Genomic DNA, 27,722 nt, shown 5'->3' with positions numbered 1-27,722 from the left:
ACCCCATGGAAAGACATGGATGTGGGGGTCATTTCTAAGATACAAAAATAAAAATGAGTGAAAAAATGGATTGATAGAACTGTCATAGAAGATAGATCTATGTTTGAATGACTACCAACAAATATGGCATATATAAGAACCAGAAGATGGATGTTCCAAGAGTTTTTTTTTGTTTGGTTGATATTGATTCATGAATGGTTGGTAAATGGATTAAAACAACAGATGGGTTTTCTTCAATGGTATGATGGAAATAAAAAATAAGATCCCATGGGATGAATCATATTAAAAAAGAAATGTTTAACTTTCCAAACTTTATGGTTGGGTTAACTGACCATTGAGAATGATTGAAAAAAGCCTAGTGGTCGGGCTAGGTCAAGCTTAGAATCAGTTGGACTGGTCGGGCGATGGGCTAGGACCCCACACCGGTTCCCCCCGATAACTAAACGCCGAGCTGGGACGGGCTTTGGCTGGATGGGCTCAGTCAAGTCTGCTTGGCCGGGCCGGGCCGGGCATAGAATTGACAACCCTAATACTAATTGTAAATGCCACATTAAAATACTAATTTTGTGTACTCATGGACAAAAACCCATAACCATATTCTAACAGAACATGCTCAAACTAAAAGACCAAAACACGTCCAATTGCGGTGATCATGCTCCTGTATTTACCGTCCACAATAGAAAAAGAGGTGAAGCAACATTGAAAGTACCCATTTCAAATAATCTCAAAATTCGACATCAAAACTTGGTGAGCCACCGAAAGATTGTTATGCATCAGACGAATTTGTCAGACAACCAAGATGGTGTAATTGATATCCTCAAATTAGCAGAATCAAAATGGGCTTAAATTTGAAATGGTTGCATCATACTTTGGCATATTTGATGAGGTACAAAATTCGGATGTTGCAGATACATTACCATCAGGAAGAACAAAGATGGGTATGCAGGATTCAAGAAAATTGCAGTGGAAGAAGCATAGATTTCTCTACAATGGAGGCACACTATACACCACTTGTTATGTTTCTCTAATACCCCCAAACAATCAGAACATGAAGAAACCGGACGGAATGGCAAAAAACAAAAAGCCAGAAATAGATTGTTTGAAATAGTTTGCCAGACTAATAAAATATCTGGCACTGATAGAATGAGCAAAAAAGGCCAGAAACTGAGGATGCCAGCACCAGATCTATATACAAGTTGGTTACTGAGATTGGAGAGTTTTGCCCCAACATATTAGCAAAGATGAGATGACAAACAGAAGGGCACCAAGAAAAAAAAGGATTAGGGCATTCAGAAATTACTGTACTACCACAAACAGAATATTTGATCAATCCAACCGGAAAAAATGCAGCTGCCTGCATACTAGCATTTAGAACTTTAAATGACTTGCTTTTAGCAGCTATAGTTGATAGTTTACATCACCAAAATGGGGAACATTAGTCTCATAAAAACAAGGGAAAAAGAAAGCTGCGTGGTTCTGTGGCTCCTGTGCCTAGACACAGGAGCGAACAAAATTTGCACACCCCCTCCTGAAATCAAAAAGCCCATCCGTGTTGATAACCCTACACATGGTCTCATTGGCCCCACGCTGGTGCAAGGGCTACACGACCAAACAGCGATCTCTGGCCCAATAAATAAATAAAATGGGGAACAAAATTAGCATTGTTAGACTCTGCAGTAACAACCATAATTGCAAGGCATTGAAAAAATATAATGCTATTCTCAAATCAACACCCACAGAAATGGCAGTGCAAGGAAAAAAATAATTCGGACAAAGACAATGGGCCAAAGAGGAGGCAAAAACCAAGTTCCTGTTACTTAAAGTCAAACAATTGACCTTCACAATCTAAGGCCAAAATCCTTTCCCAGTCAAGCTTCTCATCAGCAACAAGGATTAACAAAACTTTCAAAATCAGGTTAAAAGAAAAGAAAAATAAAATATGCTGAACCTCCATTTAAGCTCCAACTACTTCAGTTTCCTCGGCCATTGGTTCCTCTGCCGGCCTGTCCACCTTCACGCCAACATCCTCTGAATAATCCCCATGAACCTGCAAACACAGTCCAGAATAACTAAATATTGAAGACATTTTTCAAATAATAAAGTTTAACACACAACATATAAACACTGATACATAGCAGAGAACATAGTGGATCTTTAATCAGATTCTCATGCTCTTAGTTATTTGATGATTAGGAACTCAAATATAGCAAGCAAACAATTAAGAGGCAGGAAATGCATACTTCAGGCAAACTGGAACTGTTTATGGTTAAGGTGATAACACAAAAGGAGGACCATTCCTGGAGGTAATGCTTTGTATATCTTCCTTTTTTGTTTGGGGGAGGAGGGAGGGGGAAGACCTTTTGTGTGTGTACTTAAAACAAGATAAAACTACAGGTTACAAAGGGAAATACTGTACTAGAAACTAGAGCGAAAAAATAAAAGGAGGTTAAAAAGACCATGAGAGACTTGCCTCCATCAACTTGCCAAGATCAAACTTGGGAGCTTTCAAAATCTTAACCTTTCGAATAAAGACATTCTGTAAAGGGTAAATGCCGCAGGTGGCCTTCTCAATTTCCTTCCCTATCATCTCAGGGATGAACTTCTGTACTAACTCCTTCAAGTCACATGAGGTTGCCTGATTTACCATAATTTCACTCATCTTACGGCGAATCTGTTAACACCCAGAAAAATTAAAAAAAATAAAATAAAAGTCCATATTATGAATTTTCAACCAAAACTCACATGATCTAACATAATAAAATGCACCTTGCATCGCATATGTATATGACAGAAGCTAAAAAGCAGGAAAAACATCAAACCATATGCAAACATACAATGTATGGAATAATAGAAGTATAAAGAAAAAGGGAACTCTTAAAAAAATTCACCTGCCGGATCTGGCTCGTTTGTGCATAACAGGTTCGCTTAACCTGGTTTGGTCGCCTCTTTGTGAATCCAATGCAGAACATCCTCAAAGTGTAGTTGTCTGTAGTCTTCACATCAACATGTGCCTCAATCAAGGTCTGCCACTTACGCACCAAAGACCTCAACTTGTCTGTCGTGAAACTCATTCCCTGAGCAAAACTAATTGTATCAGTACATTTTTTTCCTCTGATCTTTTGAACAATAAGTGGGCAGCTGTTGAAAAGGGAAAAAATTACAAAATATAATATGATTACCCAAAAGTTAGTGAGGACATTCTTTCCTTGAACATCCTCAGCTCTGAGTCTGATCTTCCTGTAGGACTGATCCTCATCAGTCTGAAGGTCAGCAAGGGAAACCTCAAACACTCGGTGCTTAAGTCCTTCGGAAGCAATCTAAGAGAGAAAATAAACAATTCAAGACACAAATAATTCTAAGAGCATGCATATCAAACAGTCTATTACACCAAAATAAACAGCAAATTATATGCTATTCCATACTGCATGATATAGCACAAAACAGATAACCTCGATCATGGGGAAGGATGTAGAATTGGGTACCCAGAACACGAGGCTGCAGCAATTGTGGGGTCTGGGGAGGGTCATAATGTACGCAGCCTCACCCTAGTTTTCGCAGAGAGGCTGTTTCCAGACTCGAACCCGTGACCACTCGGTCACAATGGAGCAACCTTTACCGTTGCACCAAGGCCCACCCTCTAAAGCATGTTTTTAAAATTAAAACCAAAGAAAACAAACAAAAAACAAAGACAAATCATTTGGTTCCAGTTCTTCATATTTTCAAAATGCAGGTTTTTTCCATTTACAAGACAAAGAGTAGGACCTTAATCAGATTACAAAACCGATACTTCAAAATAAAGATATTGGGCCCCCCTTAGGAAGCACCAACAAAGACAACTAGAACACACTACAGGGAGGAGTGGATACAAATGTGGAATAACAATAAAGCACTGGACAGAATGATGAAACTATCACAGTTTAAATTCAACCCCAAATATAATCAGGAAGCTGGTCTAAATTCCTGATCTCCACTAGTGTACTTCAGATCTAAGTCAGGGCTCACCTACTACTAGTTCACTTTGTTGCAACAAATACTAATGTTCACTAGAATCAATAGCCCAACAGTAGATGTGCCTGAGCACTACAAAAACTACTGGAAATTTACAGATCCATATATTTCAGCAGAAATCATCAACTAATAATATATGGAAAATAACATTCCCATCAGAAATAATTGATATAAAAAATAGAAATTGTATTTGATCCACTACCGCACCATTTTATTTCTGAGATATGATTATAGTGATTGAAAAACTACTAGTTGTCATGTCATTAACTATTCGTTCAGAAGAAGTCCATAGAATGTAGTCGTCAAGCAACTGCCACATATTTCCCATTTACATAAATCACATTATTCTAATAAAACCACTCTCAATCACCTTCATCCAGTAAGGGGTAAAAAGCCTCTAGCTAACTTCAATGCAAACGATACCATCCTTTTCGATTATCACAAGCTCATAGTTGGCGCTAGTAATGACAAATAAAGATTATGTTCTAACATAATGGATCCCTAATTTCTGGTTCCAGTACGCCACTAATACAAATTTTATGGACTGGTGAATAAATCGACAATTAACGAAAAGGTCGAAGCAAAGGAGAAAGTCATCACCTTGGTCCCCTGCGTTCTTGAAACTAGGGTTTTCCCAACATTTCTAGTGCTGAAGATCGATGGAGCCTTGATATCATACCAGTCCTTCTTAGAGAAAGGATCAACCCTGTGAGGTAAGAATCAGAATCAGAACCAGAACAGATCAGCATATAAAAATAACATACGAAACAAGTTAGCGTCGCTAAGGTCTCATTTCAACTCACGCTTTCTTCTTTCCTCCTTTCTTCCCCTTCGATATCCTCTTGTTCTTCCTGTAAAACTCAAGTACGAACAATCAGTGAACATTGAAGAAAGAATGCAAATAAGAGATTAGCAGCAGATCGATATCGACGTACCCGACCGCCATTGCAGACGATGTACTTGGAGCAGCTTCAGAAGCAAACAATCAAGACGCCTCCGAAAGCAAAAGAGAATTCTATTTGCTCAAACCCTAGAGTTTTAAAATGTATCGGATGTCGTAGGGTATGAAAGCAACGAAGGTGGAAAAGGATAAATTACACAGAGCCCCCAAATATTTTAATAATTCCGAATATTTCCTTCCATGTTTTCTATATGTTCCTGACCACCCTTATGGAGTCATGGTTATGATCTTACGTTGGATAAATTCGGTACTCAGGTTACAGTTCCTTAGGCTGCGTTTGGTATGTATTTTCAAAATGCATTTTAGCTTGAGAATATATTCTAGAACGCCAAAAATGTCATTTGGTATAGATTCTCATTCTTAAAATCTGGAACGGCCCCAAGATGAGGCCAGTTTTGGAATGGGACTTCTAATCCATCGTGGAATTCACGTTTTGTAGCACGAGCGCTCTCGATGTCATGAGCAACATCAAGGATGGAACTCTAGATCTCACTTCATGGCAGTTATGAACAAACTTCCGTGACTCAATAGGGCTTGATCGAAGCCAAGTCTCTCTCTCTCTCTCATCAATGGCAACCACCAACAATGGTCCATCATCGCCATGTAATGCCTCGGCGTTGACCACAAGAAGGGAGCTCTTACCGTAGAAGACATCTCTAAAGAGGTATTTGATGTAGAGGAAGAATCGGTCTAGTTCTTGGATTCTCTAGACCAACAGAAAGTGACCCGATCTGGCAAAAAAATACTCAAACTCCTAGGGCCAACTTCCAAATGGCGTAACTTTGTCATTTCTTGTCCGATTCGCCATTAAAATATCTTTTCAGTAATAGCGTGTAGAGATCTACAAGTAAACCAAGCCAAGGCATCCACCCGAAAAACCCTTCGTTTTCAAGGCCATCTAGGGCTTAAAAGTTTTGGCACTAAATTTGAATTTTGAATTTTAGCACAATCTTTTAATTTTGACGCACTTTTATTAGTTCAAATGTATCTTGACCTATTATACAAGGTCTCTTTAGGATTTGTAATGGATCATTTTGAAATTTATTGAAATATGTCATTTTCATCCTTATTTTCTACCTTGTTGATTCGAGGTTCATTTGTGCTAGAACAATATCTAAGCCATCCATCTTTCTACTACGTTAGAATTTGTGGTCTTCGTTGAAAATCTAGAGGTCTGGTTCCTTATCAAAGTAGGTTACCTCGAAACCTAGGAGGTTAAAGTAGAGTCTGTGCATGGATGAGTGGAATCTAGAACAGGTAGCTTATATTCGGTCCATCACCGCAACTTCAAGGCTTGCATACTTTGAATTTCACTATTGTCTCCAATTTTCTTTTTTTCTATTTTTTTGCAAATCAAAAAGATGCATCCATGTTATTGTCTTAGGCCGAAGAAATTTTACAGATGAAAATTTTACTTTAATATATACTTCATCTTCTCTATGATTGTGATTGCAAAAGTATTTTTAATTTATGTTTGCTTCGACAATTTTAAAAAACAAAAATATCATTTTGGGAAGAAGGGATCGAGGAATCCAAAAGAGGAGAGGGTGAGAACCGAGGAATTAATAGAAGGAATTCTTGGGAAATGATGGAGCAAACAGAGAAAAGGAATTGTTATCGATGGATGGTGATGTTCTTTTTTGGTTGCCTATTAGTTATTCGATGACAAGCTGAAACGCATTCTGAAATCAAGATAGTAATTTAGCCAACATCTGTCCAAACAGTGTTCTCATTCTTAGTCAATAATGCATTCTGCAATCCAAGAATGGGATTGTGCACTTTTAGATTGGGAATGCATACCAAACACAGCCTTAATGTTTGCTAAAATTGCATTAGTATCTTACATTTCCTAAAGTAGTGCCTAATCCTAAATAATACCAAAAAAAAAAAAAAAAAAAAAAAAAAAAAAAAAAAACCTTTGTTCTCAGATAATTTGATATAGGGTGTCATTTTTCAGAAGGCGGTTGCACAAGTACTCAAGGTTATAATAATCGGGTTTAAGCCTCGATTAAGCCCGCCGGCCCCCCGTATTGTTTATAAGCATGTTTATATTTTTTTATATATACAATATATACTTATATAGAAAATATTTTATATTATATTTTCTTTAAAAGTTAAAAATTTTATTAAAATGTCCTGTTCCTTCATGCTCTCGCAATCTTCTCCAAATCTTCTTCAAACGAAACAGCCTAAATGCCAATGTTCTCTTTCCCTTTTTCTCTTCTCTTTCCCCCTTCTCTTCGCTTTTCTTTCTTTCTCTTTCCCCTTCTCTTTCCTTCTTCCATCTTCCCATTGTGCGAAAATTATCCCCTTCGAAAAATAATAGGGAAGAATCTTTGGAACTCAAGGAGTTGAACATCTGGCAGACTTGGTGACGCTCGAAGGGAAGTTGTAATAACCCTTTGTGATGTCCGGATCCAATCCGGATTAGCTTCATCACTTTGGAGGAGAAGGCCGAGGAGAGAACTGACAAGTTTGGACCAATTAGGTATGTCCGATTGTTCTTCTTCTTGTGTATTTTCTCTTGGTTTTGTCCTCGCTTCTTCTCTTTGCTATTTCTCCTTTTTTTCTTTTTCATGGGTTGAACCTAGAAGGGTTTAATCGAAGTTTTAGAGGAAAAAAAGGGGTGGTGCTGTGGTGGGCGTGCACGGAATCGACAAGGGTTTTTTTTTTTTAAAGTCAAATGGGTGTGGTGATTTTCAGTGAAAATTTAAGAGGTTATCCTGGTTTGGGGTCAAGTAATTAGATGGGAATGAGAGTCGAAGGGAGGAGTGTTTTGCTATGGAAGTCCAGGGTTTTTGTTTGCTTGTTTGTTTGTTATTGTTATAGGCTTACGCGAGGGTAATAAAAGGAGAATAGGTTGTTACCGTTGGAATCGAAGGGGGTTGGGGAGATGGGGCTGTTGTAGATAAATTTTTTTGACTCTGTGCGGCAAGGCCAAAGGCATGGAGGTGTAGAATGTAAAACAGAGATCTCTTGAACTTTTGAATTAATGGATGGAAACGGATACATACCAAATCCAGGTCTTTTCTTAGATAATTTTCTTTCTTAAATTTATTTTGGATTATTGAATATTTTTTGTGTGGTTTTTAGGAACCCGACTTTCGGTTAGTGTGATGGTATGAACATGTTTGATTTTATTAGAGGACTTGTAGCACGCTTCTTTATTTTTCTTCTTGTAATCCATCTTCTATCTTTTGATTTTCACGGTTTTTCTTTCCTCGTTGCATTTGTACATAATTAAGCTTAGAAAGGAGCAGAATGGAGAGAAATTTCAGATCTCAAGCTAACGAAATACGGATTCATTCAAAGGCACTCTGTTTATAATCTTTTCATTTTTACTCGCTTAAATTAAGTTAAAATATTTTACTTGCAAGAGGTGGAATATGACAATCGCAGCGGCGTATAAATTTTAAAATCTTACAATGACTGATCAACTTTGGCATAGTAAAAATTACGGCATAACAACCATTTAAAAAATAAAATAAATTAAAGTCAAGTCTATAGAAAATAAGATTTAAGTGATTATTATATAATTTGTTCATGATGTAAGGTAAAGAAATGTTTAATTATGGTGTTCAATTTCATTACAACCACTCACAATCATCGCGATAATCGTCATCATGCGTGCTATCTCCTTAATCATCTAGCTCATCATCCGCCCTCGTGTCACCAAGTTTCAACTTGATTCGACCTCTAAAACAATATTGCTCCACCAAAGGACTCCTACGCTGCTGAGATCTAATTCCCTGTTCCTTGACGACCACCACTAGCCCCAGGTTTTGTGGGCTCTAAAAATGGTTATCATCTTTGTTTTCTTCTTTTGTGAAATGGTGATAACATGGGGTGGGGATGGGTTGCAAGGGTGGAGGTGGGGCGGTGGATTGGGATGAAGGGAATTTGCAGAGGATGTGTGGGCGACTACTTTCTCTTTTGAGATGGTGTTTCAAACAAATGGGGGTAAATATATAAAAGCACCTTCATAAGGGTATTACAGGTATTTAGTTAATATTTGGGCAATGACATTATCACTTAATTGTTCTCATGTAACGGTAGATGTATGTCTGTAAGAATCTTTCAAAATACAGGGCAGGTTTATGAAACAGATGAAATTCCAGGGATAATAAACATAATTGTTTGAAACCACAGGGCTGGTAAACGTAAATTTACCTAATAACAAAGTAAAATGGTCTTTTCAATCTAAAACTAACAGATTAAATCCAGAGGTGGTTGATATAATTATCTGAAAATATAGGGGTGATAAATGTAAATTTCCCTTTTTTAAAATTACTTCTAATTGTTGGATTTGATTTTCCTTTGTCATTTGCTTCGTTAGGTAATGCATCTCTCTAGTCACCAAGGCACTAATTTAAGCTCTATTTTTCATATGGGTGAAAATTTTCAAAACGAAGCTTCATTAAAAGCTTATCAAGGTGGTCAAAAAACATGTAGGGCTTAAATTTGAAAATTCATGACTATCAAAGAATGCTCAATAATGATCGGAATATTGTAGGGAATAATAAAGTAGGGAGAAAGAATGCCACCCGGCCTGGGCATGTATCTGCACCAAGACATAGCCAAGTGAGAAATGACCGCCTAACCCCTTGGAAAGACACGGATGTGGGGGTCATTTCTAAGATACAAAAAAAAAAGGGAAAATTTTACAAACACCCCCTAAAAGTATCCAATATCTCAAAAACTTACCATACTTGATCAAAATGTCACAAACACCCCCTATTTTTATGAATTTATTTCAATTTAATCCACTCCGTTAGCCTCTACAGTTAAGTTTCTGTCAACTCTTTTTAAATGGTGAAATTACCCTCACCACAGTGAAATCCCTATAATACCCTTAATGACGAATTAATGATGTTAAAAGTTAGCTTTTAGAAAAAGACAATTTTGCCCTCATTTTTATTCAATATATTTTTTTTATTCCTTTTTTCTCCCCTTCTCCTTCTTCTCCTTCTACTGTTTCTTCCACAGCCGCCACCCCCTCCAGCCCTCCTTCTCTTGCTCCTCTGCAACCCCGCCACCACCCTCTCCAGTCTCCCTCGCCCGACCATGCTCTCAGCAATCCAACCCCATAAAAACCCTAACTCTACAAATTAAAACCTTAACCCACCAGCGTATGTCGTAGTCCAAAAAAGTCTTATGCTATATGAAACACAAAAAAGGAAACAAACACAGAATACTCTACCCATCTGCCATTGCCATCTGTCAGATGAAAACGAAAGCAAAGGTTGCAGATTGGCGATAGACGGAGAGGAACACAAACAGAATTTACCAATTTCATCACAACAAAAAGAAAACACAGAAAGAGTGGAGACTAGACTGTAGAATACATATAGAGCAAATACTTTTTTCGGCCATTTCCTAATTTTTCTTGCTCCACCCACCAGAAACTTTGTTCTGTTCTTCCCATCGGCAAGAATTCAAAATTTAAAAATAAAAAATGAATAAGTGGAGAGAGACAGAGAGAGAATCCTTTCATCATATTTTGATTTTTAGTATCGTCAGACTCTGCAGTAACAACCATAATCGCAAGGCATTGAAAATGGATAATGCTATTCTCAAATCAACACCCACAGAAATGGCAGTGCAAGGAAAAAAATAATTAGGACTAAAAGACAATGGGCCAAAGAGGAGGCAAAAACCATTGACCTTCATAATCTAAGGCCAAAATCCTTTCCTAGTTAAGTTTCTCATCAGCAACAAGGATAAACAAAACTTTCAAAATCTGGTTAAAAGAAAAGAAAAATAAAATATGCTGAAACTCCATTTAAGCTCCAACTACTTCAGTTTCCTCGGCCATTGGTTCCTCTGCCGGCCTGTCCACCTTCACACCAACATCCTCTGAATAATCCCCATGAACCTGCAAACACAGTCCAGAATAACTAAATATTGAAGATATTTTCAAATAATAAAGTTTAACACAACATATAAACACTGATACATAGCAGAGAACATAGTGGATCTTTAATCAGATTCTCATGCTCTTAGTTACTTGATGATTAGGAACTCAAATATAGCAAGCAAACAATTAAGAGGCAGGACATGCATACTTCAGTCAAGCTGGAACTGTTTATGGTTAAGGTGATGACAGAAAAGGAGGACCATTCCTGGAGGTAATGCTTTGTATATCTTCATTTTTTGTTTGGGGGAGGAGGGAGGGGGAAGACATTGGGTGTGTGTGTACTTAAAACAAGATAAAACTACAGGTTACAAAGGGAAATACTATACTAGAAACTAGAGCGAAAAAATAAAATCAGGTTAAAAGACCATGAGAGACTTGCCTCCATCAACTTGCCAAGATCAAACTTGGGAGCTTTCAAAATCTTAACCTTTCGAATAAAGACATTCTGTAAAGGGTAAATGCCGCAGGTGACCTTCTCAATTTCCTTCCCTATCATCTCAGGGATGAACTTCTGTACTAACTCCTTCAAGTCACATGAGGTTGCCTGATTTACCATAATTTCACTCATCTTACGGCGAATCTGTTAACATCCAGAAAAATTAAAAAAAATAAAATAAAAGTCCATATAATGAATTTTGAACCAAAACTCACATGATCTAACAAAATAAAATGCACCTTGGATCGCATATGTATATGACAGAAGCTAACAAGCAGGAAAAACATCAAACCATATGCAAACATACAATGTATGGAATAATAGAAAGTATAAAGAAAAAGGGAACTCTTAAAAAAATTCACCTGCCGGATCTGGCTCGTTTGTGCATAACAGGTTCGCTTAACCTGGTTTGGTCGCCTCTTTGTGAATCCAATGCAGAACATCCTCAAAGTGTAGTTGTCTGTAGTCTTCACATCAACATGTGCCTCAATCAAGGTCTGCCACTTACGCACCAAAGACCTCAACTTGTCTGTCGTGAAACTCATTCCCTGACCAAAACTAATTGTATCAGTACATTTTTTTCCTCTGATCTTTTGAACAATAAGTGGGCAGCTGTTGAAAAGGGAAAAAATTACAAAATATAATATGCTTACCCAAAAGTTAGTGAGAACATTCTTTCCTTGAACATCCTCAGCTCTGAGTCTGATCTTCCTGTAGGACTGATCCTCATCAGTCTGAAGGTCAGCAAGGGAAACCTCAAACACTCGGTGCTTAAGTCCTTCGGAAGCAATCTGAGAGAGAAAATAAACAATTTAAGACACATAAATAATTCTAAGAGCATGTATATCAAACATTCAATTACACCAAAATAAACAGCAAATTATATGCTATTCCATACTGCATGATATAGCACAAAACAGATTACCTCGATCATGGAGAAGGATGCAGAATTGGGTAAAACATGTTTTTAAAAAAAAATAAAAAAAAATCATGTACCCAGAACACGAGGCTGCAGCAATTGCGGGGTCTGAGGAGGGTCATAATGTACACAGCCTTAAGTTTTCACAGAGAGGCTGTTTCCAGACTCGAACCCAATGGAGCAACGTTTACCGTTGCACCAAGGCCCACCCTCTAAAGCATGCTTTTAATATTAAAACTGAAGAAAACAAACAAAAAACAAAGACCATAACAGGAATAAATTAAAGGCAAGACAAATGGCAAGACAAATCATTTGGTTCCAATTCTTCATATTTTCAAAATTCAGGTTTTTCCATTTACAAGCCAAAGAGTAGGACCATTAATGAGCAGATTACAAAACCGATACTTCACAATAAAGATATTGGACCCCCCTTAGGAAGCACCAACAAAGACAACTAGAACACACTACAGGGAGGTGGGGATACAAAATAAAGCACTGGACAGAATGATGAAACTATCACAGTTTAAATTCAACCCCAAATATAATCAGGAAGCTGGTCTAAATTCCTGATCTCCACTAGTGTACTTCAGATCTAAGTCAGGGCTCACCTACTACTAGTTCACTTTGTTGCAACAAATACTAATGTTCACTAGAATCAATAGCCCAAAAGTAGATGTGCCTGAGCACTACAAAAACTACAGGAAATTTACAGATCCATATATTTCAGTAGAAATCATCAATTAATAATATATGGAAAATAACATTTCCATCAGAAGTAATTGATATAAAAAATAGAAATTGTATTTGATCCACTATCGCACCATTTTATTTCTGAGATATGACGTTATAGTGATTGCAAAACTACTAGTAGTCATGTGAATAACTATTCGTTCAGAAGAAGTCCATAGAATGTAGTCGTCAAGCAATTGCCACATATTTCCCATTTACAAAAATCACATTATTCAAATAAAACCACTCTCAATCACCTTCATCCAGTAAGGGGTAAAAAGCCTCTAGCAAACTTGAATGGAAACGATACCATCCTTTTCGATTATCACAAGCTCATAATTGGCGCTAATAATGACAAATAAAGATTACGTTCTAACATAATGGATCCCTAATTTCTGGTTCCAGTACGCCACTAATACAAATTTTATGGACGGGTGAATAAATCGACAATTAATGAAAAGGTCGAAGCAAAGGAGAAAGCCACCACCTTGGTCCCCTGCGTTCTTGAAACTAGGGTTTTCCCGACATTTCTAGTGCTGAAGATCGATGGAGCCTTGATATCATACCAGTCCTTCTTAGAGAAAGGATCAACCCTGGGAGGTGAGAATCAGAATCAGAACCAGAACAGATCAGCATATAAAAATAACATATGAAACAAGTTACGTCGCTAAGGTCTCATTTCAACTCACGCTTTCTTCTTTCCTCCTTTCTTCCCCTTCGATATCCTCTTGTTCTTCCTGTAAAACTCAAATACGAACAATCAGTGAACATTGAAAAAAGGATGCAAATAAGTGATTAGCAGCAGATCGAAATCGGCGTACCCGACCGCCATTGTAGACGATGTACTTGGAACAGCTTCAGAAGCAAACACTCAAGACGCCTCCGAAAGCAAAAGAAAATCCTATTTCCTGAAACCCTAGAGTTTTAATGTGTATCAGATGTCGTAGGGCATGAAAGAAACGAACGGAAGGGGGAAAAGGATAAATTACACAGAGGCCCCACAAATTTTAGTAATTTTGAATATTTCTTTTCATGTTTTCTATATGTTCCTGACCACCCTTATGGTTATGACTTGTGATCTTTCGGTGGATAAATTGGTTATTCAGGTTACAGTTTCTTAGGCTGCGTTTGGTATGCATTCTAAAAATGCATTTTAGTTTGAAAATATATTCTAAAACACCAAAAATGTCATTTGGTATAGGTTCTCATTCTTAAAATCTTGAACAGCCCCAAGATGAGGCCCATTCTAGAACGGGACTTCTAATCCATTGTGGTGCCAACTCTCTCTCTCTCTCTCTGTGTAATGCCTCGACGTTGACCACAAGAAGGGAGTTCTTAGCGTAAAAGACGTCTCTAAAGAGGTATTTGATGTAAAGGAAGTATCGACCCAGTTCTTGGATTCTCTAGATCAACAGAAAGTGACCCAATCTAGCAGAAAATACTTAAACTCCCAGGGCCAACTTCTGGATGGCATAACTTTGCCATTTCTCGTCCGATTTGCCATTAAAATATCTTTTCAGTAATAAGGTGAGAGATCTATAAGTAAACCAAGCCAAGGCATCCACCCAAAAACCCTTCATTTTGAAGGCCATCTGGGGCTTCAAAGTTTTGGCGCAAAATTTGAACTTTGAATTTTGTGACGCATTTTTATTAGTTCGAAATGTATCTTGATCTATTATATAAGGTCTCTTTGGGATTTGTAATCGATCATTTTGAAATCTATTGAAATATGTCATTTTCGTCCTTATCTTTTACCTTGTAGATTTGAGTTCGATTGTGCTAGAACGATATCTAGGCCATCCATCTTTCTACTACGTTAGTATTTGTGGTCTTCGTTGAAAATCTAGAGGTCTGGTTCCTTATTGAAGTAGGTTACCTCGAAACCTAGGAGGTCACAGTAGAGTCTGTGCATGGATGAGTGGAATCTAGAACAGGTAGCTTATATTCGGTCCATCACCGCAGCTTTGAGGCTTGCAAACCTAGAATTTCACTGTTGTCTCCAATTTTCGGATATATATATATTTTTGAAATCAAAATGATGCATCCATGTTATTGTCTTAGGCTGTAAAAATTTTATAGATGAAAATTTTACTTTAATAAATACTTCATCTCTCTTTGATTGTGATTGCTAAAATGTTTTTAATTTATGTTTGCATTCGACAATTTAAAAAAAAATATATCATTTTGGAAAGAAGGGATCGAGGAATCCAAAAGAGGAGACGGTAAGAACAAAGGAATTAATAGAAGGAATTCTTGGGAAATGATGGAGCAGAAAATGAGAAAGGGAATTGTTATCAATGGATGGTGATGTTCTATTTTGGTTGAGTTATTCGATGAAATGCTAAAATGCATTCTGAAATCAGGATAGTATTTTAGCCAACATTTGTCTAATTAGTGTTCTCTTTCTTAGTCAATAATGCATTCTGCAATCTAAGAATGGGAATGTGCGTTTTTCAGATTGGGAATGCAAACCAAACACAGCCTTAATGTTTGCTAAAATTGCATTAGTATCTTACATTTCCTAAAGTACTGCGTAATCCCAAATAATACCAAAAAAAACCCATGTTATGTATAATTTGATATGGTTGCACAAGTAATCAAGGTTATAATAATCAGGCATTGTACCAGTTGATGTATCGGCCAAGAAAATTTTGAAAATTTTCAAAAATTTAAAATTTTATAAAAATGGCTGATATATACGATGTATCGACATGTCAATACCAGTAGTTTTAACAATGTAACAGTCGATCTAACCGATGCATAGATATCATGACTGATACATCGACCACTGCAACATCAGTTTGGTATTGGTATTGACTGTATCAGGCAATACAATACTGATACCTAAATCCATAACGTAACAACCTATTGTCATTTCTCAATTTGGATCCTCTGCGGTCAGGCAGCCGACAGACCATTGTGCGGCCTCACACAGGCAGGGTGCTCAGGCAGTGGGTAGGGCGGTAATTTTGCCTCTGCCTGTGTGTGGGACGCACAATGGACGCTCAACTACCCAACCGTAGAGGATCCAAATCCCTCGTATCTACTAGCAAATAAGATTTAAGTTATTATTATATATTTTGATCACGATGTAAGGTAAAGAAATGTTTAATTATGGTGTTCAATGTCATTACAACCACTCTTAACTTCGGAAAAAGAGCAAATTTGTTATGTGTCTCAGTGTAACCAACCGTGGTTACACATAGCAAGATCCATCTATAAAATATTTGAACAAAGGATTCTTGGTCATCCTCATCCCCCATACCATCGTAATTGGAAAGAAAAACCATCACCTTTTTTTTATGATAAAAAACCTTTATGAATTAAACGTAATAGGTACAGTAACAAATAATTCTAAAGATGATAAACTCCCAAGTCTAGTATAATAAGAGAGATTATGGGCTGGCTGGATATAGAGCCTCAGTTGTTTAAGAATAGTCACAAAAGAAAACAGAGTTAAATTAGATTTTACATCAAACAACAAGTGAAAAAGTGTCCATGACCACATCCAAATCCGATAACCATTGTGAAATCTCCAACGAATCAGTCCAAATTTTTAATTTCCGACATCCCAGAAAGAGTGCTTCTTTGATTCCTTGTAAGAGTCCCCAGAGTTCTATTTCCTATGTTGTTCTTGCAGGGCCAAAGTTCATTGAGGCTGCAATAAACGTATTATTAGAAATTATAACTGAACCCCAACCTCCACTCTTTGTTCCTGGATCACAACTACCATCAGAAATGAGTATTGCAACTTCCTTTGAGTCTAAGTCCAAGAGAAAAGAAGAGGGTAAGGGTTGGATTTGTGTAGAGTGCGAGGGGTGAATGGCAGGGAGAAATCGGATCATGGATTCAAAGATCCTTTTCCCATTGAAAGATAATTTGCAGAATTGCAAAAGGTTTCAAACTGTCTTTTTGGAAAACAGCTTTATTCCTGTTCAACCAGATGAAGTACAGGGTTATAGTCATGGAACAAAGGATTCTATTCCCATCAGATTTAGAAAGACTAGGATCTGAAATTAGTTTGACTATAGCATCAATCAAATCATCCCCTTGAAGGAATTCAGTTCGCAGACCAAGACCAAGAGACCCTGCTGCCCAAATCCTTTAAGAGAATGGGCAAGAAAAGAAAAGATGCCAAATTGTTTCTAAAGTATCCTTACAAAAAGGACAAAAACCGAGAGAAGGGTTTAATCTTTGCAATTTTTCACCTGTAGAAAGTCCATTGTTTAAAACTTTCTAGATGAAGAGCTTAAATTTAGGGTGAGGTTTCAACTTCCAGATTCTGTTCCAAATGTTGAGACTGAGAAGAGAGGGGGATGGTGAGCTACAACGCATTTAGTTGAAAGGATACCAAATTTGTTCAAAGTGGTAAAGACTGAGCCTAGGGAAGGTGTTTGTAAAAGAGGGATTCCAAGTTCTTTCACATAAGAGTTCATCAACAGATTTGAAAAAAAAGGATAAGGAGGAATAGTTTGGGAAATGGTGAGACTTGGTAAGTTAGGAACCCAAGGATTAGACCAGATATTAATACTTCTGCCAGTCCCAACTCGCCAATAAACAACTTTCCTGAACTCAGGGAGGATGGTTCCAATACTGTTCTAGATCCAAGACCCAAAACGAGGGACAAAAGATGGATTAAAGAGTGATTGATTTGGAAAATACTTCCCACGAAGAAGCCTTGCCCAAGGTGCATCCGGTTGAGTAATCAATCTCCAAGCCAGTTTAAAAATGATGGCTTTGCTATGATTTGAGATGTAGCCGAATACCCAGTCCGCCCACACTTTTAGGCCTACATATTTTACGCCAAGAAATTGGTGTAAATCCTTTAGAATGGTTTTGACCCCTCTAGAAAGAAGCACTGATTCCATCAAGAGAGCTAGAAATGGACTTCGGGAAAAGGAAGCATGACATTTAATAACTGGGTATTGAGTTTAAAACAGATTTAGAAAAACCATCACTTTATTTGTCACATGTTTGCAAAACTTGAAATGGGCTTAACATTTTTTTGCTATCATCAATTTTGATAAGCTTCTCTAATTTGATCTGCAATTTGTCTACGATATGCTTCCCATTGTTGGTGTGTGCCACCTAACACATTTGCAAAATTCATAACATCCTCTTCGTCACTATCACTGTCTTCTCATTCATCATCGAACATTCCCCTCTCTGCTTTTCAAAAGTTAATCCAATGCCACTTACTTTTTAATAAAGTTGTGTATGACTACACAAGCAATCACAATCAAAAGTTGTGTTTGAAATCATATGAAGACATCATCTTCAAAATAGGGTAACGCTTCTTCAAGACTCCAAATGGCCGCTCAATTACGGTTCTTAAAGATGAGTGTCTGAAATTGAATACTCCTCTGCTCCTTATGGTCTTCTATGCTTAAAATCATGTTGATGATATAAAAAATTCTTGAAAGGAACCATATACCCAGACATATGTCTATCTAGAATCAATAAGATAGTATTCTCCTACAACATTAAGAATAACAATTAAAATTTCAACAAATTCAGTCACAATTTAATAACGATTACAATAATTAGAATATGAAACACCTGATGGTGGATGGGGGCAGTTCAAATAAGGAGTGTTGATGGTTTTCCATGATATTCGATTGTCATGTGGAGTACCCTCCCAAAAAAGAGATGTTTACTTCAAAGCAATAAAATATAGGCAACTCAAACACACAAGAATTAAGTGAGTGACATGGAACAATGGTTGAAAAGAGTGACTGCAATCATAGAAACTATCCTAGAAAGAAGGAATGATGGATGAAAGCAAAACCATTATGGTGCCAGGCTCAAGTAATCAATTGTGGTTACACCATGCAAATCCTTCTTTTAAGGGAGAATTTAGTGTCCAATGATAATTTAGCCCCAATTAACGAAATAGGGACTTATACTACATCGCCCCATAATTTGAGTATTGAAGAAACAAAGCTTGTAGCTTGTTTCTGTATGACAACACTCATAGTGAGAGAGACCATTGGTTAGTGATTGACTGACCAAGGCCATAGGTGAGAGGCCTTGGTCATATCCCCTTTGCTGGTTTGTGTAGCCCTCCGATTCTTGTTAACGGGATCCCTGTTTCTATGGCTGTGTTGGATTGAATCCATCAGGTGAGACCATCAATTTTTATCTCTCTTTTCCTTTTCCTAGTTTTAGGCTATGGATAAAATAGTAAATTTGCATCAGAATAACACTAGCCAATGAGTACATAAGGACCAAAAGATTCAACCTAAGGAAGAATGGAAGATTCAGAAAAGAGAAAAATACAAATACTAGCAATGGTTGGTTCACCAATTCATGCTTCACACCCAAATAAGCTCAGCCTTCAGGATGGATTAGTGAATCCTTCAAGTCCTTCAAGGGTCAGAAAAGGAATTGGGGATCTAATGATTTCCTTGTACGAACTATGAACAAGACAAGCTACCTCCCTTCAAACCAAATGCTTGTACCTTTTTACCCCCTTTTTTTTTAAAGAAAAACTTTCTAGACATTTTAGGAGGAGGTAAATTTATCAATGGACACTAAATTAGGCACCAAGTGTAAATGTAAGTGTTACAACAGAATTAAAAAGGAACCTATCCGCAATACCAGAACATTGAAACTTCAAGTTACTAAGCAAAACAATGGAGAACATTCAGTTTACTCAGTGAAACACCTGCAAGGACCAACCTACTAATGTGAGATGTAAAGAAAAGGGATGGGAACAAACAGTAACACAGGATTGGGCTAAAAAAATTATCCAAATATCTCTATCGTTGTATTCTTTTGAGCTGTCGATGAAACCAAGCAGATGGTTAAACTAAAAATCAGAGTGTGTGATTGTAAGCACAAGCATATCAATTGGAACTTGTGGCCCAAAATATTAAACGTGATAAGGATATTTAGTATTGGGCCATATCCTTCTGCGTACATACAATCTATACTTCTAAGCACAACATTCACAAATGAGGGTAATTTCACTATAACTAAAAATCAAGGTCAAATTTGTACTATTAGGACATGGGGCCATAAATAATTATCTGATATATATATTTGATCTTTATGACTATATTTTCATCAAGATCACCTGACCTAAAATTCTGTAATAACAAATAAGACCAAATTTCTATATAGAAGTGTATCAGGAGCACATTTCACCTGGTTTGTTTGGGAGAATAGTAAATGAAACGGCAGGAATAAATAGAAAAAGTCTCGACACATCTTTCCCGCTTAGGGAAGGTTATCAAAAGATCATTCAACTGTTCTTTTACTAGGTAATACACTAGGAAAGCAGAAGAAACACAAGCCCATAAAAGAAGACTGTACAAGGAGCAGGAGATATATTACTTTGTTGGCAATCAATGTCTCGAAAACAAAAACACCAAAGTGGATGTGTCTTGTTGAGATTCAATGCTGCAATAATCAAAGAGTAAATAGATGTGAAGAGTGACAAGCAATCGTATAAACTATGCTAGAAAGAAGGAATGATAGATGAAAGCAAAACCATTATGGTGCCAGGCTCAGGTAATCAATTGTGGTTACACCAAGCAAATCCTTCTTTCTAAGAGATAATTGTGCATAGGACAGGTAGCCATTAGCATATGTTGAGAATAATCACTCACTTCGTACATGAAGAGAATCTGGATTCAATCAATGGTCCACCCCAAAGAGGAGGGGGGGGGGAGACCAAGTACTAGTACTTAATAGGCACACATGTGTCATGCGGCTCATGCCTCATGCCCAAGGTAGTCCCTCCATTGATATTTAAAGGGAGAATGGTGCAACAGTAATAAACTATGAGAAGCTGAGATCACACTTACAGGTTTACTATTACCCCAAAATTTTGTTCAGAAAAACTGTATTTACAAAGGCAAACTACCCAGCCATCACCTTGTTTAAAATGTTTATGGAGTGAGCTTTTTGTAAAGCTTATCAATTCAAAGGTCAATTACATATTTACATGTAGGTTTGGATGTTCTCAACCTTCTCAATGCATCTTTATTTAGTAAAAAAATAGATGATTATATAAGTATTGAGAATTTTAAAGACAGGCAAGTGTGAAACTTATGGCCCTTTATTAGTATTTGTAGTCTAATATGGGCTTATGGCTGCTATTCATTGGTGCACTGGACAACAGGGTTTAAAAAAAAAGGAATTGGGTCTAGCTGATTTAGATCAGATTATGTTCCGGATCAACAGAAATCTGCTGGTAATCAGCTGGAATCGACCATAAACAACATTGCCATGCATCACAGATCCAATACGATTTAATCATTCAAATGCGTCATTACAACTGCAAACAAAACCTGCAGAGATTACAACCTTCAGTTGTAACGACAAAGAGTAATAATAAGCCTCAGTGACGGCATAAAGCATCAGTCGTCTTAACCACAAAAATAGAGAACATGCAAAACACCTATGAGCCCACTTGATAACCTTATGAGAAACAGTTTCTGATGTTTTTCCGTTCTGAGAAACGGAAGAACACCTAAAAATTGCTTGATAATGAAGTGTTTTCTGTGACTGTTTTTGGAAACATAAATCAAAATTTATGCTCCCTGGAAGACTTTTGACAGAACATGTTGGATATGTTCTGTCATTTCTTGGCTGAAAATTGGAAAAGTGTGCCTGATAAAAACTCCTATATTCGCAAACAAAGCTCCAAGGAACCTCTGGTGTCCTCCAACCTCCATCACTGTGAAAAAAAAAACAAAGCTTCAATGAACCTGGTGTCCTCCAACCTCCATCGCTGCTCTCACACGAGCTCTCAAGTGAGAAAAACCAGCAAGCTTTACAAGGGGAAAACGGCATGCTCTGATCTGCGAAGAGAGAGCAGAGTCGGTTGGAGTCAAGAATGTGAAGGAGCTTCCCGGGATGACAAAGGAGATTGCTGCTAGGAGGTTGAACAATTGAAGGAGAATCAGTGTCATTGATGGTACTGAGCTCTTGGATTGCTGAAAATTGCCTTCACCTCTAGGTAAGAGTTTGGTTCGATTCACTTGTTTTTTTTTTTCTCATGTTTGTCTCTATTCTATCCTTGGTTCGATTTCCGATCGAAGCCTGATGAGCATGATCATCTCGACCTAGTCCAGTTCTTTTGATCTCATCTTCAATGCCTCTGTTCTCGACCAGAGGGAACGATTGTAAAGGCCAAGCCTCAAGCATTGAAATCTCATCTCTTATTATTTTTAGAGGGCCAAACGGAACAAACCCCTCCGTGCCATAAAACTGTCGAAACCTGAAACCAGAGTTGGAGGTGGGTTTTTTTTTTGTTTTGAAACCCTAACAGTTTCCTTCTGTTTTGCGATTTGGGGAAGAAGCTCTCCAATTCCTTTTGTTAATTTTTTTTTTTAAAAAAAAAAAGGGTTTTTCTTGTTTCCAAGAACAGGTTTACCAAGCGGGTCAAAAACGGTTTCTCAACACAACAAATGAAAAAATTGTTTTGTTGTTTCTCAGCACATAACCAGAATAGAAACACCCGTAAGGTTATCAAGCGGGCACTATATTATACCAGAACTTGTCCCAAATAGCTTCAAATACTTGAGGGGGATGTGGGCAAGAACCCACAAAACCAAACAAACACCTATATTATACCAGAACTTGTCCCAACTCCTAACTACAAAAACAACCATCGAGCACGACCACCACATGTGAAATGCCAAATGTAAACCGTTATCGAGAGCTAAGGAATTCTGTAACAACCCTGGAGAGAAAAATGAAGGATTCCAAGAAAAAACACCAACAACTAAGAAAATGGAACTAACATGGACTGAAACCCAAGGAAAAGCAGGCAACACAAACCCTAAAATCACACAAACGCTGCTTCCCATTAATGACAGGAAATCTGCAAAATTAGGCACACGGAGAGCAAGCAAGCTCACCATCAACATCACCAACTGTTATGTCTGCGCTTGGAAGATGCAGATGTGCTTCGGAGTGAGTTAGTTATGTGAAATTAAGGGTCTAACTAGTTATGTGGTTTTAGGAGTCTATGAGTCTATGGTAGTTAGAATTGCATGTACATGAGAATAATTATAGTCGTGGGAATTGTGGTTGTTGTGTAGTTATCTAACTGTTATACTCCTTATAAATAGCATTAAACATAATAGAGTGATAAGAATGCATATCCCTAAATTGTCGCTTGATTTATCTTGAGAAGAGGATCGACAACCTCCCAATTGTGCCAGGACATCCGGTGGCTTCGTCCGTAAAGCCCCAAATTTATCTCTCTTACTCTCTCTATTATTTTTATTTTATTTTATTTTATTTTCAGATTATCTTGCACGTATCAAATGGCATCAGAGTCAGGCATGGAGGAGGAAATCGACCGTCCCGGGTCTATACAGGAATATCCCCCTCTGTTTAATGGCAAAAACAAGGTGATCTTCCAATCGTGCAAGATGAAGAGGAAGTTCTCCATCCAAAATTGCAAGTTGTGTTGGATCGTTTTTGGAAATTACTCTACCAAGATTTGGGATCTGGGTGGAGATTATTTAATTTTTATTGGTCCACACTTTCGTTTCCTACCATTGATCTTGAGGACAAGATCTTTTTTTAAGGAGGGTGGAATGTTATGTCCGCGCTTGGAACATGCAGATGTGCTTTGGAGTGTGAGTTAGTTATGTGAAATTAGGGGTCTAAGTAGTTATGTGGTTTTAGGAATCTAAATTTCTGTAGTAGTTATAATTACATGTACGTGAGAATAGTTATAGTCATCAGAATTGTGATTGTTCTGTAGTTATCTAACTGTAATACTCCTTATAAATAGCACTAAATATAATAGATTGAGAAGAATGAAAATCCCTAAATTGTCTCTTAATTTATCTTGAGAAGAGGATCGGCAACCTCCCAATTGTGCCAGAAAGTCCGGTGGCTTCGTCCGTAAAGCCCCAAATTTATCTCTCTTCCTCTCTTTCTCTCTCTATTATTTTTTTTCTTTTATTTTATTTTCAGATTATCTTGCACATATCAAACCATCTCTGCCACACACAATACCGACTTCTAAAGAACCTTCTCTTGAGCACTTAGTAGACAGGATTCATCATCAATGGAAAGGTAAAGAATAAATTCACACACACAAAAGAATAAGAAGAATATAATGGGTTAACCAACCTTCATATTCTACATCTTCAACTACTTCTCTGAAAGTGAAAGAAAGGATGGAAGCAATCGTCAGTGTCTCTTGAATAATTCTTGAAGTTATTGGCAGGTTCCTGGCATCTGCCCAATTAAGAATCTGCTTTTGACAACTCTCGTCTTTAGACTTAATTATTGACTCTTATTCCTCCTGTAAAGTCAACACACACCCATTAGCTATTTATCTGAGGAACTAACCAAGGTTTTGAAAAGGACTTGATGAAATTGGTGATGGGGTTGGGACTAAATTAAAATCCTTATAGTGACATTTGTAGAACGCTTGGGTTTTCTCCGAGGTGCTTAACGATCCACGCCAGATGTCGTTGTGGTGTCTCGAGCAACAAGATAACACCGATGACATTGACAAGAATCTTCGCGATGAGACTGCTTTCTCACCCATGAAGGAACCCAACAAGTCATTGCTATCTTCCTTCCTCTATCTTCTGGAGAAGAGGATCTGAGCAAGCTCTTTCCTTGGCTTTATTGATTTGTGGAAGAGAATCCCTGGGAGGTTTATGGGCATTGAATTATATCCTTTTTCAGCCAGGTTCAAGAGCAAGCGAAAGCGAGATCGAGAAGGCTTTCACCTTTAGTCAAGTTCACAAGCAAGCGAGAGGGAGACACCTTCAGGTTCGCGAGCTAGTGAGAGGGAGAATGCCACAGAGAGAGAGAGAGACTAGGGTTTGACAGTGAAATATCAAAAAAGTATAAAAAGAGTGAAGTTACCTAATTTTCCCTTGATTTGGAGCAGTTACAGCACGTGCCAGTTAAAACTTTCAAAAATTACGAATAACTAACAGTAAATGATCTATGGCCACAAATCACAAATAGCTTTTGAGCTATTTGTGATTTTTAATTTATTCTAATTTGTAATAAATAGAAATAAACATTATAAATCATACCAAACACCTGCATAAATAGAAATTAGAAAGATAAATACAAATACAAATCATATCAAAGAGACCCTAAACTAAAAAAGCTAAACCCCCCACCTCAATAAAAAGAAGAAGAGACCAATGAAGAAAATTAAACAAGTGACAAACTATTCTGTTGTTGCTTAGTTACACAGAGGAAACATGAAATGTGATAGCAAGTTGCTTGTGGCAAATCAAAATGTGGACTATTAGATGACTCAGCTCTTAAACAACTACCCTGCCATTTGGTTCCCAACTTTCTTTGCTCCTTTTGGCTTAATCTTCACCTTGACATTGATTCCATTATCAATAACAGACTGAAGCACTAAATGAAGCTTCCCTTCTAATTTCTCCCCTTTCCTTGGTGTGTAAATCACATCATGGATGTCATCAGCTAATGCCCTTTGAACCAGAATTTGACCCACAGCAGCACAAGCAGTAGCATTCTTCGTCGAGGTCAAGTCAAATTTCATGTCCTTAGAAATCGAATGAGCCACAACAACAACCTTACTAGTTGCCCGATGAACAATGCAAGCACGAATAGAACCTTTCGATATGTAAATGTCCAAGCAAAATGGCTCATGATAAGGTCCCGTTAGTTGATTAAAGGTCGGGGTTCTCAGCTTCTTACCTGCTGAAGAGGCAGAAAAGCCATCCTTTTCCACAAAAGGAAATGTATTCGGTTTGTTGTTCAAAAGCTTTGGAAGTTTTCCATTTCCAGAGGCTGATTTACTGTTTGATTTCTCTTTGTTTCGACTGTCTTTCTTCCTCTCCCTGGTGGTGTCCCTAGAAGTCTTCTTCCGGCGGAAGCTTAAATTGTACTCTTCAAACTCTCGGGAATCCCTATCAAGTTTATAAAAGAGATTGCCGCGAATTCTCATGTCCTCAATCTCATCAAAGTCAGCTTCATCAGCAAGCGAGGAGTAACTCACCGGCTCGTCAACTGTTTCTGTTAAAGAAGAAATTTTTTCTTTTGCTCCATCTGCTTCATTCCATGCCTGAGCTAAACCTGATGAAACCCGCCAAGTATCAAGATCTACGAGCTCAATTTCAAGATCTTCCAGATGAGTTATACCAGGGGAAAGCAACGGAGAAAGATTAACTCGGCTGAAATGATTTGCAGGGGCATCAGAGTTAGCTCCCCTGTCATAATCCGTCTTCGGATTCTTCACCCCATTCTCCTTACCGATAATTGTTGACGAAGCCCGATAATAGAAATTATACAGCATGGAGCGAATTGGAGAGTTCACCATTGAGGTGAACGTGATGCTTCTTCCCAACAATGCCCGTGCCATTACACTTGAAAGATTCCAAATAGAACATGGAAGAGCTTAAGATTGCACCGCGTCTATGTGGGTGTGACTGCAATTCTTCCCTTTCCTTATATTACCATCCTCAAAGTGTAGTTGTCTTCAGTCTTCACATCAACATGTGCCTCAATCAAGGTCTGCCACTTACGCACCAAAGACCTCAACTTGTCTGTTGGGAAATTCATTCCCTGAACAAATCTAATTGTATCAGTGCATTTTTCCTCTGATCTTTTGAACAATAAGTGGGAAGCTGTTGAAAAGGGAAAAAATTACAAAATATAAAATGCTTACCCAAAAGTTAGTGAGGACATTCTTTCCTTGAACATCCTCAGCTCTGAGTCGGATCTTCCTGTAGGACTGATCCTCATCATTCTGAAGGTCAGCAAGGGAAATCTCAAACACTTGGTGCTTAAGTTGTTTGGTAGCAATCTGGGAGAGAAATAAAAAACTTTAAGACTTACGTAATTCTAAGAGCATGTATATCAAACATTTTATTACACCAAAATAAACAAAAATTATATGCCATTCTATACTTGAAATGCATGCTAAAGCACAAAACAGATAACCTCAATCATGGGGAAGGATGGAGGATTGGGTAAACATGTTTTTAAAATTAAAACCGAAGAAAACATACACAAAACAAAGACCATTACAAGGAATAAATTGAAGGCAAGACAAATCACTTGGTTAAAAAATCCTCATTATTTCAAAAGTTCATGGTTTTTCCATTTCATGCCAAAGAGTAGGACCTTTAATAAGCAGATTACAAAAACGTTACTTCAAAATAAAGATATTGCCACCCCCCCCCCCCCCTCTCTCAGGAAGCACCAACACTGACAACTAGAACATACTACAGGGAGCAGGGGAGATAAATGTGGAATAACAATAAAGCACTGGACAAAATGATGAAACTGTTACAATTTAAATTCAACCCCAAACATAATCAGGAAGTTGATCTAAATTACTGAACTCCCCCTTTGTATTTCAGATCTAAGTCAGGGCTTACCAAACTCCTACTTCACTTTGTTGAAACAAATACTAATGTTGGCTAGAATCAATAGCCCAACAGCAGATGTACCTGAGTACTAAAAAAGAACTACAAGAAATTTGCAGATCCTAGATTTCAGCAGTAATCAACAAATAATACAGGGTAAATAACATTCCCATCAGAAGTAATTGATATAAAAATAGCAATTGTGTTTGATCCACCATTGTACCATTTATTTCTGAGATATAAAGCCATAGTGACTAAAAAACTATTAGTAGTCAAGTCATTAATTATACGTTCAGAAGATGTTAATAGAACGTAATCTGCATCAAGTAGCAGGAGTGAATAAAGCAATTGCCACATATTTCCCATTTACACAAATATCATTTTCCAAATAAGGCCACTCTCAATAA

General features: G+C 37.5%; 3 protein-coding genes and 1 long non-coding RNA gene across 4 annotated transcripts; 1 reads left to right on the top strand and 3 right to left on the bottom strand.

The window, feature by feature from the left end:
• Window positions 1-1,787: 1,787 nt before the first annotated feature.
• On the bottom strand, window positions 1,788-5,047 carry LOC122665745 (40S ribosomal protein S3a-like). Its single transcript, XM_043861889.1, has 7 exons — window positions 4,944-5,047; window positions 4,812-4,859; window positions 4,609-4,714; window positions 3,180-3,317; window positions 2,889-3,074; window positions 2,471-2,671; window positions 1,788-2,047 (listed from the first exon to the last, which is right to left on the bottom strand). Exons 1-7 carry the CDS (start codon window positions 4,952-4,954, stop codon window positions 1,955-1,957), a joined length of 783 nt encoding a protein of 260 aa, XP_043717824.1. The 5' UTR covers window positions 4,955-5,047; the 3' UTR covers window positions 1,788-1,954.
• LOC122665752 lies at window positions 4,110-27,722 on the top strand. The gene is made up of 3 exons (XR_006333488.1): window positions 4,110-4,259; window positions 22,218-22,221; window positions 27,661-27,722. It is a non-coding gene; the product is annotated as an uncharacterized LOC122665752 (long non-coding RNA).
• On the bottom strand, window positions 10,640-13,942 carry LOC122665740 (40S ribosomal protein S3a-like). Its single transcript, XM_043861884.1, has 7 exons — window positions 13,792-13,942; window positions 13,660-13,707; window positions 13,458-13,563; window positions 11,976-12,113; window positions 11,685-11,870; window positions 11,266-11,466; window positions 10,640-10,844 (listed from the first exon to the last, which is right to left on the bottom strand). The coding sequence occupies exons 1-7, from the start codon at window positions 13,800-13,802 to the stop codon at window positions 10,752-10,754; spliced, it is 783 nt and encodes a 260-aa protein (XP_043717819.1). The 5' UTR covers window positions 13,803-13,942; the 3' UTR covers window positions 10,640-10,751.
• LOC122665733 lies at window positions 25,144-26,416 on the bottom strand. The gene has a single exon (XM_043861879.1). The coding sequence runs from the start codon at window positions 26,304-26,306 to the stop codon at window positions 25,245-25,247; it is 1,062 nt and encodes a 353-aa protein (XP_043717814.1). The 5' UTR covers window positions 26,307-26,416; the 3' UTR covers window positions 25,144-25,244.

Source organism: Telopea speciosissima, chromosome 1 (genome assembly GCF_018873765.1).
Source record: "Telopea speciosissima isolate NSW1024214 ecotype Mountain lineage chromosome 1, Tspe_v1, whole genome shotgun sequence".
Classification (NCBI taxonomy): domain Eukaryota; kingdom Viridiplantae; phylum Streptophyta; class Magnoliopsida; order Proteales; family Proteaceae; genus Telopea; species Telopea speciosissima.
The sequence above is the reverse complement of the archived record's forward strand: the minus strand, read 5'-3'. Positions and strand labels throughout refer to the sequence as shown.